Here is a 20639-nt window from a genome sequence, read left to right as displayed (position 1 = left end):
AAAAATTTTCAACAAATCAGTAGGTATGTTTTTTTTCTCTTTTATAAGTACAATAAAGAACAAATACTTGAATAAATAAATATAAATTGTCATAATATCCATTTTTCATAATCAATTTCTAGGAAATTGATTATGAAAAATGGATATATAAGCTGCTAGCAGCTACTAAAAGTCATCCAGATTTGTTCCTATTATCTGTGACGAAGTAACTAGGTGTGCGTCATTAATTTTATCTACTGAATAGAACCAACTGCTATTTACTTATTTTAACCTTATTTATGAATTGGGATAACAAACTCTTGAAAAGTAAGAAATTGTACTATTAAAACGTTGCCCATCGGTTAATAAATTATATTTTTACGCGTGCAACCCACGCGTATCCTTATTTTACAGACCGGAGCAGGAAATAGTACTGTTTTTGTTATCGGGCCGCTTGGGGCTCAATGGGTTAAGTTACTTCAAACTACCTTTACAGAATTTATACGGTATAACTTAAATAAACACGAAAAAATTGATACAAAATTAATCCTAATGAATAAACAAATTTAATTTATAATTTTCTATGCATAAAAATAAAACAATTATGATCAAATAATATAAACAACAACCCTTGCTAATTCGCAAAACCGGCACGTGCTGATAACGTTTACAGTTTTTAAGAATAGTCTGACATGTTGACGCAATCAGTCAAGGTCTTTCCTCCACCATTTGGCCACGTCATACAAATACAGGAATAAATTAATCGAATAGTTGATGAGCTTTAGTCAGAGTAGCGTCGCTCGACCTTCACGCACATTCGGTTGGAATGATAACATTTCGCTGTTACAAGTTTTTATTCACATTAAAAGGTTAGGAAAATAAAAAGTTAAAAATATATTAGTGATTCAGTGACGGTGAATTTTCTTAGTGATTAAGGTCCACTATATAGTTTGTGAAACAGCGTGAATTGATGCTGATGATATCGTTTGATTTGTTATTTACGAAAGCGTTTTGTATTTTTTCAGATGCGACGTTTACGTAATGAGGATGAGTTCGAATTCTATGTTGTTCAATTCCTGGATTTACCTTTTGAAGGTATTGATGATTACGTCTGCGTACCAAACACCTGGATGATATCAAAAAGAACGGTGAACAACAGGGCTGCAGTTGCCTACCCTGAAGAGAAAATAGCCCTTATAGAAGAGCGCGTTAAGAGAAAAGAGGGATACTGTAATAATTGGAGATTTTATAGTGCTGTCATCAAATATCAGTCAAGTAAGTTGGAACCTTGGTTGGAACTATTACATTTGTCAGTTTGTTATGTATTGTATCACCGAAGAATTTTCAAAGAGATTTAATTCTCAAACTATATCAATTACGGTAGAAAAAATATTTTTTCAGATATATACGAAATTGCAGAACAATGGATAATAGAGTCAAGAAGAAATCAACGACCTTTTATAGAAAGAAATGCAGATAATTTAGAAGTAAGAGAAACAAGAAGAATTCCTGGTAATAATTAAATTGATTCATTAATCTATACTAATCTATACTAAAATTATAAAACTGAAGAGTTTGTTTATTTGAACGCGCTAATCTCGGGAACTACTGGTCCGATTTGAACAAATATTTCGGTGTTAGATAGCCCATTTATCGAGGAAGGCTATATAATATAGGCTACATATCATCGCTAAGATCAACAGGAGCGGAGCACTGCGAGTAAAACCGCGGGGCACAGCTAGTCAAATATATTTTTATTGGTCTGAACGATTTCATTTCAGTTGAATACATTTCTTATCGTAGTAAGTAAGTAAGTAATAATTACTTGTTTCAAATTTCCAGATTTTAGAGGCTTATATTTTATTTATTTATAGATATGCAACCAGCATCTTCGTTAAGGTCAAGGTCAAGGACCAAGCGACCAGGACCACCAGAACTGTACAAACAACTTGATACGAAACATTTAAAACTGAATAAAGATGCTCAAAGTCCATCTCCTGGACAAATTTCACAACCAAGACCGTCACAGCCAAATCAGCAAGACTCACAACGGCAACTGAATATACCGAAAATTCGCGCCGACGTTGCCAATGAACTTCTCAACTCAAGAAAAATGTCTACTCTTCAAGGGCTCCTGAAATCAATTCGACATACGTTATCAGCTACAGATAGAGCACCTATGGAGAGAACAAATGACAGCACTTGTGTCTCTTTTGCAAGTAGATCTGCAGACAGTCCAACAGCTCCTCAAAACACTACTTCAATTAACCCTACTACTCAACATGTCAGATTTCAATTAGAGCAGCAAATGTTAGACAACTTTTCAATTCTCTCCACTCAAATGGGCTCTGTTTTGCTTAATACTATTTTTATGTACGAAAACTTACGCAGTTCCATTCTCGAGACTGCTCATATATATAAAAAGTTACTAAGAGCAGTTGAACTATTTAACTCAATACAAAATTCAACCGGCAATGAAACTTTTCCGATTAACTTGAGACCAGAAGTCCGAAAGTCTCCTGAAGAAATACGAACTGAAGTAACTGCAAGCACAAGTTCGAGTGGTCAAGATCGACATAGTAACCACGATGCTAACAAACCACCGGAAAATAAACACGAGTCGTGGCGTTTTGGTCTACCACCGGAATATGATCGTCATGACACAAGATGGACATTGAAGTATAGAAGAAATCTACCAGGACTTGTAGAACTTATACCACAAAGTGGTGTTTTTATTAGTTACAGAGTCCTCAAATACTGCCAGCATGTATCAAAAGACTGCAAATCATTAGCTCGACGATTATTATCAGCAGTATTCAGCATAAAGGCACTGAGTGTTTGTTCGACAATGACTGAAAAAGCGCAAGCTCCTGTTGGAACTGATGCAAGGCCAGAATTAGATAACCATGCGTGTGAGGTACTGCTAAATTACGTTTTTGACTACGGACTCCAACAGGGTTGGAATAGGGACCTGAGTTCTATTCTTAGTTCTATAGACGAAACGATTTTTAAAATTCGGATCTATCACCGTATCGTGGTTGAACGCTAACTGTTTACGACCTGTTGGTCATAATTACATAATATGATTTCATAATGTATTGATGCTAATTGAAAGTGAATTTTATGAATTTTGTAACTATATAGTGATTATTTCAATACGTGTTAATGGAAAAGCGTGAAAGTGAAAATTTGTCTAGCTTTTATCTCATTTATGTATTAGAAATAGCTGTAAGTTTTTTTTTCAAATTATGTATAAATTGTTCTGCTAGTATCGTAAGTACTCTTTAAATGTTGAGAATAATGAATAATTTATACAATATACATATAATTATTGATTTTATATAAGGATATCTACCAAAGAATTTTAGAACTCATTAGGATACAAGGCTTACATTACTTTTATATTAGGTTCACCTCAATAAATAATGTATATCTACAATATTTTAAATAAATATGTACAATAAATGGAATCCACAAAAAATTACTTTCGTTTATTTTTGCCGTCACTTTGGTATACAACACTTACACATTATCAGAGAAATCGGTAACTTAGTGCAATGATTCACAAGACGTTTGAAAAAGAACAATTTGTTGAATTATAATTTAACAGTAATTTAATAATAGCCTCTGTACATATAAAAAATTCTTATGCGACATCAATTTTGTAAAGCTTTTATTATTCTGGCGAAAAAAATTCGATCGCGAGGCGGGACTCGAACCCGAAGCGAACCTCGAGCGAAATTGATCACCGCCTGTATAAATAATGAGTTGCTAGCCCTTTCTGAAAGATTTAAAATAAACGGTACTTTTTTTAGTAGAGTAGGTAGAGATATAAAATTCCCCAATACTTTTTTTGTTTTGATGTTTGAAACCCGATTTACAACTATCTTTCTTACCAAAGAAAGCGTTACAGACAGACAGTATATTGTACGTATAATTAATTATTAAGAAACTCAACTTAATTCAAGATTACATATTAGATAATTATATTTATTTTGGGAATGAAAAATTTTATCATAATATTTAAAATGTCTTTTTTAAACAATTAACAGCTGCATGGTCACGAAGTCAGTCACCCCGTTTTTTGATTCGCGTAATCAAACAAGACAATTCAAGATATAATACAGGGTGTCCCAAAAAGTAGTGATGAACGGAAGCTGGGACGTAGAGCACCTAGAGGGCTATCCGAATGTATGTTATGTATGTTGTACCCCCATTGTATGTACCCCCATGTATGTTATGCGATTTTTCGTATTTTCGGTTTTGTAAATAATATTAGTTCCACAATATTTTAAAGGAAAACTGAAAACAAGGATTTTGTATAAATCATAGCTCCTGTTTTTTTTGTACAGGCGATGGTTTTAAGAGAAATGAATCATAATCTATACTAGTATTATAAAGCTAAAGAGTTTGTTTGTTTGTTTCTTTGTTTGAACGCGCTAATCTCGGGAACTACTGGTCCAATTTGAAAAATTCTTTCAGTGTTTGATAGCTCATTAATCCCGGAAGTTTATAGGGTATTATATCATCCCGCTACGACTAACAGGAGTGGAGCCACGGGGGTAAAACCGCGCGGAGCAGCTATTTTAAATAAGTCTTTAAGTGATATCAGCAATTAAGTGTGCTGAAGATACCTATAATATATAATTAATAGATAGATACAAATTTAGGCAAATATACACGATGAAATTGCATATTCATTTTCATATTTAGAAAAAAAAAAATAACATTTTTTTGTGTCGACCCATGATTGTAACTTTATGAAGTCTTTGCTAATTACTCGATCTAACGAGTCAGTTATTAAGTCTAGTTATTGCACCGTTAATATGATGATTTAAAGCTGGTTCATACCAGAACGGTTTCAAATTCGAATTCAATTTTTTTTTATTTACGGAATGTAGTTACAAAATATATTATGTTAAGTAGATACAAAAACTATATTGAAATACAAAATTATATTCCTAAATTTTAATTAGTCGTTATCCAAAAAAAATATTAGCAACGAGATGACGTGTATCAAGTTAAGTGCTCCTTTGATTAATGAAGGAGCTACAACTTGGCTCCACTTTTCAGCTACTTTTTTCATTGCAAAAGTTTGCCCTTTAATTCAAACTTTGTTTCATACTTTGGAATTTAGATGTGTAATATTTAAATGTTTGGCTTGTTGAGGTTTTGCGGAAGACGTTAAAAGGTAATTATGTGCTTAAAAAATATTATGTTTAATTATTGTGCGTCAAAGTAAAATTTTACGATAAGTATATGCAATACGTCAGATGCGTCGAACATTATAGGTATTTATTAGGATGTGTGTAAAATTATAAAGGGTTAGAGGTTGATTCAACAAACACAACCCTACTTTGTATATTTCTTCTTATATTCCCCTTTTTGTAAGTGGTGAAGGCTGCACTCCCTCGGTCACGTAAAAGATACAATCACTTTCCCTACTCAAAGACATATCTTTATATTCATTTGTACTGAATATCGATCTAAATCTAGATAGAAACAGAATATTTTCCAGGTTCATAGCAAATATTTTATTTTTGATTCATTTGTATAATTCATGAAAACGAAAAAGTCCTACATCCCAAAAGTTTCACGTAAATTAGTTACAAGTTCAGAAATATTCCTTTTCATGGAAACGTGTTTTTCCTTCATGACTACATATATTAATATTTTCTGCTTCAGATGGCCATGTGCGAGTCGGACAAAACGTGAACTCCATTTAATTTAATCTTTCAAAATATATTAAAATGAAAAAGGTATCTTAATACTTTTTTAATAAGGGAATTTTTCGCTCGTACCTAGTCTGGTAATCTACAGCATAATTTAGAACACGGAAAAACATCTTTCGCGGTGCTAGGTAATATTAATTTACATTAATTTAAAATAAATATAACTTAAAAACGTAAAAGATATATCACATAATATAACATCGTAACCTCTTCATCTCATTCTCTAATATGCAAATTCAAAGTCGGCGCTGTAAATGTTAATTGCGTTTATCAGAATTATGTATTTCAATTTTGTCGTGGGGTGCCGGTTTAAGAATAGCACCTCCCCATCTCCTCCCGTGGGTGTCGTAAAAGGCGACTAAGGGATACATCATACCGGAACGGGCAGCAGCGTTCCGCGATTCATTACCTACCACCAACTGCGCTCGCCAACCCGCCTGCCAAGCGTGGCGAGTACTGGCATTATCCCCTCATGGATAGCACACCACCAACCAGGCCCCTAGTACCCGGCAGCTCCGCTATTCCAGGCTACGGTAGCGGCCATGGTAACGGCGGGGCAAGGGGTGCTAAGAATCACCGGATGAGATCCGGCTACCACTCCACACGACCCCTGGCCCTGGTAACATACAATGCACGCACATTGAGGACGGACGAAAAGATAGTTGAGCTGGAAGAAGAATTGAGCAAATTACGATGGGATGTCATAGGGTTATCAGAAGTCCGAAGAGAGGGGGAGGACACGATAACGTTGACGTCTGGTAATTTGTTCTTCTACCGGGAGGGCGACCAACAGTCCCAAGGTGGAGTCGGGTTTATCGTCCACAAATCTCTCGTCAACAACATCGTAAGCATCGAGAGTGTGTCGAGCAGGGTAGCGTGCCTTATACTCAGAATATCTCAAAGATATTCGCTGAAGGTCATACAGGTTTACGCACCGACCTCGGCTCACTCCGATGAAGAAGTGGAGATTATGTATGAGGACGTAAGTAGAGCCATACATACCTCGAAAACACACTTCAATGTTGTGATGGGAGATTTCAACGCAAAGTTGGGGAAGAGAGGCGATGATGAGTTGAGAGTGGGGCAATTTGGGTTTGGGCAACGTAATCCGAGGGGCCAGAAACTTGCTGATTTTCTGGAGAAGGAAGGACTCTTTATGATGAATTCCTTCTTCCAGAAACCGAATCACAGGAAGTGGACCTGGCTGAGCCCGGATGGAAGGACGAAAAATGAGATAGACTTCATTATGACCACGAAGAGACAAATATTCAAAGATGTCTCTGTGATCCATAGGGTGAAAACCGGAAGCGATCACCGAATGGTACGAGGCATCTTGAATATTAATGTCAAACGTGAAAGATCACGTCTAATGAAGTCTACGCTCCGCCCTTGCCATGCCCAGATCCAAAACCCCGAAAGCTTTCAACTGGAGCTCCAAAATCGCTTCGCTTGCCTCGACAGTAGCGTCTCTGTGGACGATCTAAATAACAGGCTGGTAGAAACTATCCGCGCGGTTGGGTCCCACTTTAAAACCCGTAAAGTAAATCCGCAAAAACTCTCGGACCAAACTCTGAAACTAATGGCAGACCGGCGCTCTATGCCACTGCGCACATCTGAAGATGCTAAGTCATATAGGCAGCTCAATAGACGGATATCTAAATCTCTGCGGCACGACATTCGCTCCTTTAATGCTTCAAGCATTGAGGAAGCGATTAAGCGAAACCAAGGCTCGAAAGTGTTTGCAAGAGATATGTCTATTGGGCAGAGCCAGCTGACGAAGCTGAAGACAGATCGTGGCGTAGTAGTGTCGGCCAAGCCAGAGGTATTAGGAGAGGTCGAGAGGTTCTACCGGCAACTTTACACCTCAGTTGCCAAGCCTGTTTCTAGTCCGGCGAAAGACCCAAGAGCCCGACTAACCCGACATTTCACCGAAGATATCCCGGACATCAGCCTGTACGAGATTAGGATGGCTCTGAAACAGCTTAAGAACAACAAGGCGCCGGGTGAGGACGGAATCACCTCTGAGCTTCTGAGAGCGGGTGGAAAACCAATCCTCAGAATGCTACAGAGGCTATTTAATTCCGCCTTACTCGAGGGCACAACGCCTGAAGCATGGAGCAGGAGTGTGGTTGTTCTGTTCTTCAAAAAGGGAGACAAGACCCTATTGAAGAACTACAGACCGATATCACTCTTGAGCCATGTTTATAAGCTGTTCTCAAGGGTTATCACGAATCGTCTCGAACGCAGGTTAGATGACTTCCAGCCTCCCGAACAAGCCGGTTTCCGTAAAGGCTTTAGCACCATAGACCACATCCACACGCTGCGGCAAATTATACAGAAAACCGAGGAGTATAATTTGCCACTATGCTTAGCGTTTGTGGACTATGAAAAAGCCTTCGATTCGATCGAGACCTGGGCCGTGTTAAGGTCTCTCCAGCGGTGCCGTATTGACTATCGGTACATCGAAGTATTGAGAAGCTTGTACGAACACGCCACCATGTCAGTCCGAGTACAAGATCAGTGTACAAAGGCAATCCCATTGCAGCGCGGTGTAAGACAAGGTGATGTGATCTCGCCCAAACTTTTTACCGCTGCTTTGGAAGATGCCTTCAAACTGTTGGAATGGAAAGGACTTGGCATCAATATTAATGGCGAGTACATCTCTCATCTTCGATTTGCCGATGATATCGTAGTCATGGCAGAATCCATGGAAGACCTTAATGCAATGCTCGATGACCTCTACAGAGTTTCACAACAAGTGGGCCTTAGCATGAACATGGACAAGACGAAAATCATGTCGAATGTCCATGTTGTGCCCACTCCAGTCTCTGTTGGAAACTCTACTCTCGAAGTTGTTGACGAATATGTCTACCTAGGACAAACCGTCCAATTAGGCAGGTCCAACTTCGGGAAGGAGGTCAATCGTCGAATCCGACTCGGATGGGCAGCGTTCGGGAAGTTAAAGAACATCTTTTCGTCCAAAATCCCTCAGTGCCTGAAGACTAAAGTCTTCGAGCAGTGTGTGTTACCAGTGATGACCTACGGAACAGAGACGTGGCCTCTAACCCTGGGCCTTGTGCACAAGCTCAGCGTCGCCCAACGTGCTATGGAAAGGGCTATGCTCGGAGTTTCCCTACGAGATCGAATCAGAAATGAGGAAATCCGTAGGAGAACCGGAGTCACCGACATAGCTCGCCGGATTAGTACGTTGAAGTGGCAATGGGCGGGGCACATAGCCCGTAGAACCGATGGCCGTTGGGGCAGAAAGGTTCTGGAATGGAGGCCACGAACTGGACGACGAAGCGTGGGACGACCTCCCACAAGATGGACGGACGACCTGGTCCGAGTGGCAGGGAGCCGCTGGATGCAGGCCGCCGGTGACCGGTCGTACTGGAAATCCTTGAGGGAGGCCTTTGTCCAGCAGTGGACGTCCCACGGCTGAAACGATGTATTTCAATTTATAACGTTTGGTAAGTAATGTACAATAATATTATTTTATGATAAAATTATATGTAACATAGCTCACAGAATGACTGAATATTCAGTTAATTTTGTGAGGATAATAAATAATGTACTAATAATACTAATTTATTTGATAACTCGCCGGCTTGTTGTTATTTAGCATTAGAACATCATGTTACTAATCGCAAATTTATTTATCCTAAAATAATAAAACGCGCGCGGGGTCACGGATCGCCCGCTCGGCCCGTTCAAAGCAGGGCGATAGGATAATACTTATATATTTTATCGAATTAGTCTCTGAATATCATGAATAAGATAATGTTGTATAATACAACCACATTATTACAAATTATTACACGTCTTTTAATATGAATATAATAATATAGAGCAAGCTTTTGAACTTGGGTTCTGGGTTCTTTGATTGTTCAATTTTAACAATTGGCAGTTGTCAACAACCGTGACGTCAGAACTCAGAACACAGGCGCGTAAATAAATCGTGACGTCATAAATCAACTCGCACTCTTCACTGTGCAACATAAGCCGGCTTATTTCACGGGTCATACAGACCATTGCGTGATAAAATGTGGTGATAATTCAGCGGGGGCATTGACCTGGTTCGATACTTAGGTGTATAATAATAAAGATTTAATTTTCTGTGCCGTATAGATTGATTGAATAATTTCGCTGTTGGTATTATTTTGTTAGGTTAATGTTTTTAATTGACTGACCGCCCTGGCTACACATAAAATTATCTCCAGTAATACAAATATAGGACTCAAGGATCACGTACATAACTAGTCACCGATGAAAGAATTTGTATTTGAAATCGGGCCAGTAATTCCTGATATTAACTCGTACAAACACAACAAACTCTTCAGATTGATATTATTAAAACAAATCTTAAAGCATAGCAATTTATTTATACATAAGCTGCTTAAATATAGAAAATTATGACTGATTAGAGTTCGAAAGTAAAGAAATAAGAAAACTGATAATTAAAGTGTTCATAGTTCGATCTTTATCAAACCTTCATTAACTATCGTTCTTGTTCTAAATACAATATATCTTTATGCATCATTAATTACAGAAAATTACAGCATTACAAATAATATATGATCATTGCAAAAAAATCAATAAATAATTATCCACAACACTGATATGCAGAATGCATAACATTAAAATATTAAAACAGAATTATAGTCTTCTTATTCTTATATTTTATGCTCACGTGTAGCTTCCACACTAGGGAAATCAGTGTGGTGAGGAATTAATAATTTGATTTATCATGCGTAATTAAATAACAAATAGTTTTAATTTTAATCACTAGCTACGAACTTCTGAATTTACGATTTAAACTTAATCAAAAAATTGACCAAAAATGTATTTTCCATAATCCATACTAAAAGCGAAATGCGAAAGTAACACTGTCTGTCTCTCTGTTACTCAATCACGCCTTAACTACTGAACCAATATGCATGAAATTTGGTAAAGAGATATTTTGATATCCGAGAAAGGACATAGGCTACTTTTTCCCCCGGACATAGGATAGGTTTTATCCCGGAAATCCCACGGGAGCGGAAACTATGTGGGTTCTTCTTTAACTGCGCGGGCGAAGCCGCGGGCGGAAAGCTTGATAAAAAGCTAAAATAAAGTATTTCTCAGTTTGATAAAAAGCTAATCGCAAAATATAAGGTCATTTGGGAACAGCGATAATTTTTATAATTATTAGAACTGTTATTCAAATTCATATTTTTTCATTATATATTATGTTATTATCAAAACTTGTTCTAAGAAAAATAAACTTGGTATGAAAAATTTAGAAAAAATGTGTTTAAAATTTTCAACAAATCAGTAGGTATGTTTTTTTTCTCTTTTTTAAGTACAATAAAGAACAAATACTTAAATAAATAAATATAAATTGTCATAATATCCATTTTTCATAATCAATTTCTAGCAGCTACTAAAAATCATCCAGATTTGTTCCTATTATCTGTGACGAAGTAACTAGGTGTGCGTCATTAATTTTATCTACTGAATAGAACCAACTGCTATTTACTTATTTTAACCTTATTTATGAATTGGGATAACAAACTCTTGAAAAGTAAGAAATTGTACTATTAAAACGTTGCCCATCGGTTAATAAATTATATTTTTACGCGTGCAACCCACGCGTATCCTTATTTTACAGACCGGAGCAGGAAATAGTACTGTTTTTGTTATCGGGCCGCTTGGGGCTCAATGGGTTAAGTTACTTCAAACTACCTTTACATAATTTATACGGTATAACTTAAATAAACACGAAAAAATTGATACAAAATTAATCCTAATGAATAAACAAATTTAATTTATAATTTTCTATGCATAAAAATAAAACAATTATGATCAAATAATATAAACAACCCTTGCTAATTCGCAAAACCGGCACGTGCTGATAACGTTTACAGTTTTTAAGAATAGTCTGACATGTTGACGCAATCAGTCAAGGTCTTTCCTCCACCATTTGGCCACGTCATACAAATACAGGAATAAATTTATCGAATAGTTGATGAGCTTTAGTCAGAGTAGCGTCGCTCGACCTTCACGCACATTCGGTTGGAATGATAACATTTCGCTGTTACAAGTTTTTATTCACATTAAAAGGTTAGGAAAATAAAAAGTTAAAAATATATTAGTGATTCAGTGACGGTGAATTTTCTTAGTGATTAAGGTCCACTATATAGTTTGTGAAACAGCGTGAATTGATGCTGATGATATCGTTTGATTTGTTATTTACGAAAGCGTTTTGTATTTTTTCAGATGCGACGTTTACGTAATGAGGATGAGTTCGAATTCTATGTTGTTCAATTCCTGGATTTACCTTTTGAAGGTATTGATGATTACGTCTGCGTACCAAATACCTGGATGATATCAAAAAGAACGGTGAACAACAGGGCTGCAGTTGCCTACCCTGAAGAGAAAATAGCCCTTATAGAAGAGCGCGTTAAGAGAAAAGAGGGATACTGTAATAATTGGAGATTTTATAGTGCTGTCATCAAATATCAGTCAAGTAAGTTGGAACCTTGGTTGGAACTATTACATTTGTCAGTTTGTTATGTATTGTATCACCGAAGAATTTTCAAAGAGATTTAATTCTCAAACTATATCAATTACGGTAGAAAAAATATTTTTTCAGATATATACGAAATTGCAGAACAATGGATAATAGAGTCAAGAAGAAATCAACGACCTTTTATAGAAAGAAATGCAGATAATTTAGAAGTAAGAGAAACAAGAAGAATTCCTGGTAATAATTAAATTGATTCATTAATCTATACTAATCTATACTAAAATTATAAAACTGAAGAGTTTGTTTATTTGAACGCGCTAATCTCGGGAACTACTGGTCCGATTTGAAAAGAGGCTATATATCATCGCTAAGATCAACAGGAGCGGAGCACTGCGAGTAAAACCGCGGGGCACAGCTAGTCAAATATATTTTTATTGGTCTGAACGATTTAATTTCAGTTGAATACATTTCTTATCGTAGTAAGTAAGTAAGTAATAATTACTTGTTTCAAATTTCCAGATTTTAGAGGCTTATATTTTATTTATTTATAGATATGCAACCAGCATCTTCGTTAAGGTCAAGGTCAAGGACCAAGCGACCAGGACCACCAGAACTGTACAAACAACTTGATACGAAACATTTAAAACTGAATAAAGATGCTCAAAGTCCATCTCCTGGACAAATTTCACAACCAAGACCGTCACAGCCAAATCAGCAAGACTCACAACGGCAACTGAATATACCGAAAATTCGCGCCCACGTTGCCAATGAACTTCTCAACTCAAGAAAAATGTCTACTCTTCAAGGGCTCCTGAAATCAATTCGACATACGTTATCAGCTACAGATAGAGCACCTATGGAAAGAACAAATGACAGCACTTGTGTCTCTTTTGCAAGTAGATCTGCAGACAGTCCAACAGCTCCCCAAAACACTACTTCAATTAAACCTACTATTCAACATGTCAGATTTAAATTAGAGCAGCAAATGTTAGACAACTTTTCAATTCTCTCCACTCAAATGGGCTCTGTTTTGATTAATACTATTTATATGTACGAAAACTTACGCAGTTCCATCCTCGAGACTGCTCAAATATATAAAAAGTTACTGAGAGCAGTTGAACTATTTAACTCCATACAAAACTCAACCGGCAATGAAACTTTTCGGATTAACTTGAGACCAGAAGTCCGAAAGTCTCCTGAAGAAATACGAACTGAAGTAACTGCAAGCACAAGTTCGAGTAGTCAAGATCGACATAGTAAACACGATGCTAACAAACCACCGGAAAATAAACACGAGTCGTGGCGTTTTGGTCTACCACCGGAATATGATCGTCATGACACAAGATGGACATTGAAGTATAGAAGAAATCTACCAGGACTTGTAGAACTTATACCACAAAGTGGTGTTTTTATTAGTTACAGAGTCCTCAAATACTGCCAGCATGTATCAAAAGACTGCAAATCATTAGCTCGACGATTATTATCAGCAGTATTCAGCATAAAGGCACTGAGTGTTTGTTCGACAATGACTGAAAAAGCGCAAGCTCCTGTTGGAACTGATGCAAGGCCAGAATTAGATAACCATGCGTGTGAGGTACTGCTAAATTACGTTTTTGACTACGGACTCCAACAGGGTTGGAATAGGGACCTGAGTTCTATTCTTAGTTCTATAGACGAAACGATTTGTAAAATTCGGATCTATCACCGTATCGTGGTTGAACGCTAACTGTTTACGACCTTAGACAAACGTACGTAACGCCATGGAATAGAAACTGCTAACGCTAATTATTGACATAAGCTCATGACATTTTGGTAATGGTTCGATCACACTACCAACGACGCAGACGACCACGACCAAAGTTCCAATCTTGCCGAAATTTGTTCAAAATCAATATTAAAATCTCCCGTCATTCTGGTACTCAGAAATAAAAAAAATCGAGGTCAATTAATAAAAAGAAATAGGGTTTTTTGCGATTTTCGCCGAGACGGTAAGTTTATCATACAATCACCTGAACCAAAACTGTATATAATCTAATTATCTATAAAAAAGGTTAAATACATTTTTTTCTAGGAGCCACCGTTTCTATGAAAAACATGTTTGTTTATCCATTGATCTCAAATTTTTTTTATCCAAACACCAATACGACAGGAAATTCTTAAATTTCATTTTTAATTGTGTTTTGCACAATTTTATTTAATTGCGACTGGATGAAAATTTTGTTCGTGGTCGTCGTTGTCGTTGGTAGGGTGACCGAATCCTTAGGCAAAACATCATACGCTTATGTCAATTTCTATCGATAGCGTATTCTATTCCTTGGCGTTTTGACGTTTGGCTAAAGGGGCAGGGGCCTTAGACAAACGTACGTAACGCCATGGAATAGAAACTGCTAACGCTAATTATTGACATAAGCTCATGACATTTTGGTAATGGTTCGATCACACTACCAACGACGCAGACGACCACGACCAAAGTTCCAATCTTGCCGAAATTTGTTCAAAATCAATATTAAAATCTCCCGTCATTCTGGTACTCCGGAATAAAAAATTCGAGGTCAATTAATAAAAAGAAATAGGGTTTTTTGCGATTTTCGCCGAGACGGTAAGTTTATCATTCAATCACCTGAACCAAAATTGTATATAATCTAATTATCTATAAAAAAAGGTTAAATACATTTTTTTCTAGGAGCCACCGTTTCTATGAAAAACCTGTTTGTTTATCCATTGATCTCAAAATTTTTTTTTCCAAACACCAATACGACAGGAAATTCTTAAATTTCATTTTTAATTGTGTTTTGCACAATTTTATTTAATTGCGACTGGATGAAAATTTTGTTCGTGGTCGTCGTTGTCGTTGGTAGGGTGACCGAATCCTTATGCAAAACATCATACGCTTATGTCAATTTCTATCGATAGCGTATTCTATTCCTTGGCGTTTTGCCGTTTGGCTAAGGCCCCTGTTGGTCATAATTACATAATATGATTGATGCTAATTGAAAGTGAATTTTATGAATTTTGTAACTATATAGTGATTATTTCAATTGGTAACGCCAATATAATTAAAATAGTAAATGTAGAAATTAAATGTTTATTATTTGTGGTGTACTCCTTCATCCTTCCCTACATACGAGCACAACCAATCACCGCGCGCTATTTAGCGCTCGTCACGTGACCTACCTATGTCACGAACGACAGCCAGTAGTTCTCTCCGATCTTTAGCGAGGATCGGGACTCACCGCCGGAGAGCTTCCACGAGGCTCTCTAGATCATCAGGCATTGTGCTTTTGTAACACCACCGGGGTATCCTGTGCCCCGGCCCTTGGTCGCGCTCACCGCCGCGTGTGTGTTTGTGTGGAGTGTTGGACTGGACCCGTTCTTGCCCGCCGCGAGCTGGAGGACCCTGACCGCGTGGCAGCGGCGCGTATTCTGGACGCTACTCCCTCCGACGAGGTATGTGCCGTGTGTTCCCGTCTTTCCCCTCTTTGCTAACACCACGTTGATCAAAATACAGTCCACTTTATATCGAGAATATATTTACTTATATTTTTTATATTGGCGCGACCATTGATTGGTCCTTCGAGCCGGATAAGAACCATTGATTGGTACCTTCGATCCGGATAGTAACCATAGAGTGGTCCATTACGAACCGGATAAAACCTGATGATTCCACCGCCCTTGTTAGGATACTGATTGTGTAGGCCCTAATAAGCGTATTAGTAGTATCTTCAATGCGAAATACTATTTAAAATACCGCGTAGAACGACAATGCGTCTTCTACTATTCATATAAAATATATTTTAAACCCGCCCTTATTAGGATACTCATTGTAGGCCCTAATAAGTGATTTAATAGTACATTCATTGTGAAATAACTATAATTATTACCGCATAGATCGACATTGCGTCATCTATTATTTTCCGCTTAAAATATATTTTATTCCGCCCGTGACAATAAGTTACGCGTATATTATTATTAAAATAGTTAATTAAAACTATATTCATATCGTTTATCCGCAGTTATAACCCTAAAATCATTATAAATCGAACATATTACATCATATTTATCTACGGTCTACCCGCACTCGAAATTTATCGAGTACCTACATTCCGCGATCCGCTGTTATAATCCGACCATATTGTAATTGCATAGTGCATACTCGGTTCTTATTACGCTTGCGTCACTGACCTACTTTATTTGGTCGTATTACTTGTTATTGTAACTTTTATTGTAACATTCTCTGTTTGAATATTTACTTTTGTTATTAAAAATGCCGCCTAAGAAAATGACTAAGTTAGCTGATAGTGACGCTTCGGATGTTAATGATTCGGAAGATATAAATGATTCGCAGTTATCCATGTTATTAGCTAAACGCGAAGTTATATTCGAAATGGTGCAAAGAATTTATGATTTGTCTTTGAACGTTCATAACAACGCTGCGCTTATGGAAAGTTTCCTTGACGAGTCCGCGCAGATAGAATCATTACGCGATGATTATAAGAAATGTTTAGATGAATATAATATTCGTTTGTTATCATTAATTCCCGCCGCGAAACCTGATTATAAAAGCCTCGTTGCATTCGAGTCTTTATATAGCAGGATTAAAAGAATTAAATCGCAATATTCGCAACCAAGTCCGTCACACGGAGATATTAATAATTTGCATAAAAATAGGCCTAAATTACCGCCTATCGAATTAGTACCATTTTCGGGTGATATTCGCTCATTTCCGCTGTTTCTTTCGAATTTTGAATCAATTGTTCATAACAATCCCGGCCTTACAGATGCCGAGCGTTTATATTATTTACTAGGTAAATTAACGGGGAAGGCCATAACTGTTATAGCTGGTATAACCCCCTCCGCTGAAAATTATAATTTAATTTTACAAACTTTAAAAGATAAATATGATGATAAACGTATGTTAGTTTCCGCGTATTTAAATCAAATGTTTGATTTTAAACCTTTGCATTGTGCGTCCGCAACAAACTTTGATTTATTTACAGATAACTTTATTAGCGCAGTGCGCGCCTTACAAAATATAAAGTTAGATAATATTACAGATTTAATGATTGTTCATATCGCGTTGAAGAAGTTAGACTCAGACACTGTTCGCGCTTTCGAGACTGAGTTTGGTAGTGAAATGCCTACTTTTGATAACTTAGTTCAATTTATTCAAACTCGTGCGAAGGTATTAGAACGCATTCATCCTTCCACAAATTCGGGAATAAATAAACCGCCTCGAAAGAATAATAATTATAACCGCAGTTCAAATAATACTTCTTCCGCACCGCCTAAGACGTATCAGTCTTACGTAACAACAGCTGATTCCGCTTATAGTTGTCTTTGTAAAAATATTACGCATCAACATTTATATAAATGTTTGAGTTTTCATAAAATGAGTCCGCAGGAACGTTTGAAATACGTAAAGGATAGAAACGCGTGTATAAATTGCCTCAGTATAAAACATCGAGTTTCTAGTTGCTCGTCTTATTCTAATTGTCGCGTTTGTAAATTAAAACATCATACGATGTTACATTTGAAACGCGAATCTTCTATACCCGCGCCTGCGTCTCATCCCCCGCCGCGCAGCACACCGCCGTTGCCTGCGCCGTCGCCGCCGTCGTCGGGCGAGTGCGTCCGCTCTGACGTAGCGCTATTTACCGCTAGCTATACAGCTGATACTGATAACGCATTTCTATGCAACGCGCCCGCGAATAAACAATGTACTATTTTATTATCAACCGCTGAAGTCGTAGCTTATAATTGTAAAGGCGAACGGCTTATTATTCGCGCGCTTTTAGACTCCGCTTCGCAAAGTCACTTCATTACGAATGAATGTTGTGAACGCTTAGGTATTAAACCGCAGAAAACCGAACGTACTATTATTAAGGGGTTCGGTGGTTCAGAAAAAATTATAGATAGTAATTCCGTAAATATAAAATTTTATTCGCGTCTTGACAACAACATATCTTATAATATTTCACCGCTAGTTGTTGATCATGTTACGGATTTATTACCTACCGCTGTTATAGACACTTCTGTCTTATCGCATATTTCGCATTTACCGCTCGCAGATGAGAGTTTTGGTACGCCAAATAAAATCGATTTATTAATCGGTGCTTCTCTGTTCCCTCATCTGCTTCTCCCCGACGGAGTTCATGCATCTCGTGACTCGTCGGCGCCCGCTGCATTGCGCACGGTGTTAGGCTATGTAATAATGGGTTCAGTACCCACCATACCTAACATACATAAACCGCCCTTGACGTGTTGTCACGTTCAAGAGACCGCCGCTATTGACTCATTAGTCAGGCGTTTCTGGGAGCTCGAGGAGCTTCCTACCGCACCGCCCGTTCAACATCCCGATGATGTTGAATGTGAAGAATATTATAAATCAACTACAACCCGCGACCCCGTGAGTGGCAGATATATTGTTTCGCTTCCATTTAAGGATGATTTCTACACTCTCGGTGACTCATTTAATATTGCCCGCAAGCGTTTCATGTGCCTTGAAAGAAAGCTACAGGCTTCACCTAAATTAAGGTTGGCATATGATGACGTCATAAAAGATTATCTAACGAAAAATTATATTTCACCCGCGCCTCCGTATGATCCGCGTGACCCTACACCTATTTATATTATACCGCATCACGCTGTTCTGCGCGAGGATAAATCGTCGACTAAGCTGCGCATGGTTTTAAATGCTAGCATGCCAACTTCTGGAAGCCAGCGTTCGTTGAATGACCTTCTGCATGTTGGGCCGAATTTACAAGGCAATTTGTTTACAATAAATTTAGGTTTTCGTCTCCACGCGATTGCCATGACCGCCGATTGCCGCCAACAATTCCTGCAGATTTTCGTGCGTGAGTTTGATCGTCGTTTTCAATGTTTTTTATATCGTTTCAGCCCGCAGGATCAGCTACTTCTTTATCAATTTAATCGAGTTTGCTTCGGCATCAAGTCTAGTCCTTATCATGCACTGCGCACGGTAAGACAGCTCGTAGAAGATGACGGCGCGAAATATCCGCTCGCGAGTAGCATTGCGTCTTCCTCGTTGTATATGGATGATATCGCCTTCTCTATTCCCACGGAATGTGAAGCAGTTTCCGCGTCGCAGCAGCTCATCGATTTGTTTAAGGGAGCTCAGTGGGATCTAGTTAAATGGAATAGTAATAGTAAAAATGTGTTAGATAATCTTCCCGCTTCGCACAAACTTTTACCCTCCGCGGTGGAGTTTGATAAGACCGTGCAACATAAATTACTTGGTCTGCATTGGTCTACTATTGATGATTGTTTTTATTTTAAAATTACCGCACCCGCCGATGTGACGTGCATTAAGCGCTCCATCTTGTCAATTGCCGCCCGTCTGTGGGACATGATGGGCTTCGTTGCTCCCACAGTCGTGTATAACATCCCATCAGATAATTTCTACCATATTTCTGGTATTGAAAATCCCGCTGACTTTCTTTCGCGTGGCATTACGCCACAAAATCTTGTCTCGCACCCTCTGTGGTTCCAAGGACCCCAGTGGGCTCGTTCGGACCCATCTGGATGGCCTCTTAAGAGTCTCGATGGTGAGTCTATTGCAGACATTCCCGAACGAAAATTATGCACGCACACTGTGTGCTCGCCTATAAAGCATTGCGCTTTATACGATACCGCCCTTCGCGTCTCGTCGCGTCGTGTATTTTATATTTATAGGTTCCTTATACGGTCGTGGCCTGAACGGTCGTGGTTGTGATAAATGATAATGCACCGCCCCTAACCTGGCCTTCAGCCGTCGTAGAGAAAGTACATCCTTCAAAGGACGACGTCGCGCGCGTTTGTACAGTTAGAACCGCCAAGGGAACTTACCTTCGCCCGGTCGTTCGTTTATGTCCGCTTCCAAGACAATAGTTATATCGCATTAATACATTACCGCAGTTAGTTAAGTTTAATTTTAAGTTTTGCACCGCTTTCGATATAATTTCTTAGTTATAATACCGCCGTGATTTTAGGAAATTTTTATACCCCGCTCGCTTTACGCGATCCTAGAGTCATAGAATTTGTTAGTTATATTATTTTCCGCCGTGACTTTTAGGATTTTTTATTATCCCGCTCGCATTTTGCGCTCCTAGAGCCAAAGAATTTTTTATTTATATTACCGCCGGCCGTGGCTCTTAGGACTTTATAAACCCGCGCGCATTATGTGATCCTAGAGTCATAGTTTTTCGCTGTATCTTATGATTGGTTTTAAATGGTGACCCATTTATGGCGGGTGGATATGGTAACGCCAATATAATTAAAATAGTAAATGTAGAAATTAAATGTTTATTATTTGTGGTGTACTCCTTCATCCTTCCCTACATACGAGCACAACCAATCACCGCGCGCTATTTAGCGCTCGTCACGTGACCTACCTATGTCACGAACGACAGCCAGTAGTTCTC

The 20639-nt window shown here is 38.0% G+C and overlaps 3 protein-coding genes across 4 annotated transcripts; all 3 read left to right on the top strand.

The window, feature by feature from the left end:
• Positions 1-754: 754 nt before the first annotated feature.
• Positions 755-3381, top strand: LOC123697525. Of its 2 annotated transcripts, none has more exons than XM_045644069.1 (4): positions 755-848; positions 1005-1254; positions 1381-1491; positions 1854-3381. In XM_045644069.1, exons 2-4 carry the CDS (start codon positions 1005-1007, stop codon positions 3026-3028), a joined length of 1536 nt encoding a protein of 511 aa, XP_045500025.1. In that variant the 5' UTR covers positions 755-848; the 3' UTR covers positions 3029-3381. The 2 variants fall into 2 exon arrangements, with proteins under 2 accessions (XP_045500025.1, XP_045500024.1); XM_045644068.1 differs by lacking the exon at positions 755-848 and adding an exon at positions 880-915.
• Positions 3382-11839: 8458 nt separating this feature from the next.
• Positions 11840-15257, top strand: LOC123697524. Its single transcript, XM_045644067.1, has 5 exons — positions 11840-11880; positions 11970-12219; positions 12346-12456; positions 12771-13955; positions 15173-15257. Exons 2-4 carry the CDS (start codon positions 11970-11972, stop codon positions 13943-13945), a joined length of 1536 nt encoding a protein of 511 aa, XP_045500023.1. The 5' UTR covers positions 11840-11880; the 3' UTR covers positions 13946-13955; positions 15173-15257.
• Positions 15258-17740: 2483 nt separating this feature from the next.
• On the top strand, positions 17741-19951 carry LOC123697547. The gene has a single exon (XM_045644091.1). The coding sequence runs from the start codon at positions 17741-17743 to the stop codon at positions 19949-19951; it is 2211 nt and encodes a 736-aa protein (XP_045500047.1).
• Positions 19952-20639: the final 688 nt, after the last annotated feature.

The sequence above is a fragment of the Colias croceus genome, chromosome 14 (assembly GCF_905220415.1).
Source record: "Colias croceus chromosome 14, ilColCroc2.1".
Classification (NCBI taxonomy): Eukaryota; Metazoa; Arthropoda; class Insecta; order Lepidoptera; family Pieridae; genus Colias; species Colias croceus.
This window is presented reverse-complemented; position numbering and strand designations above follow the sequence as displayed.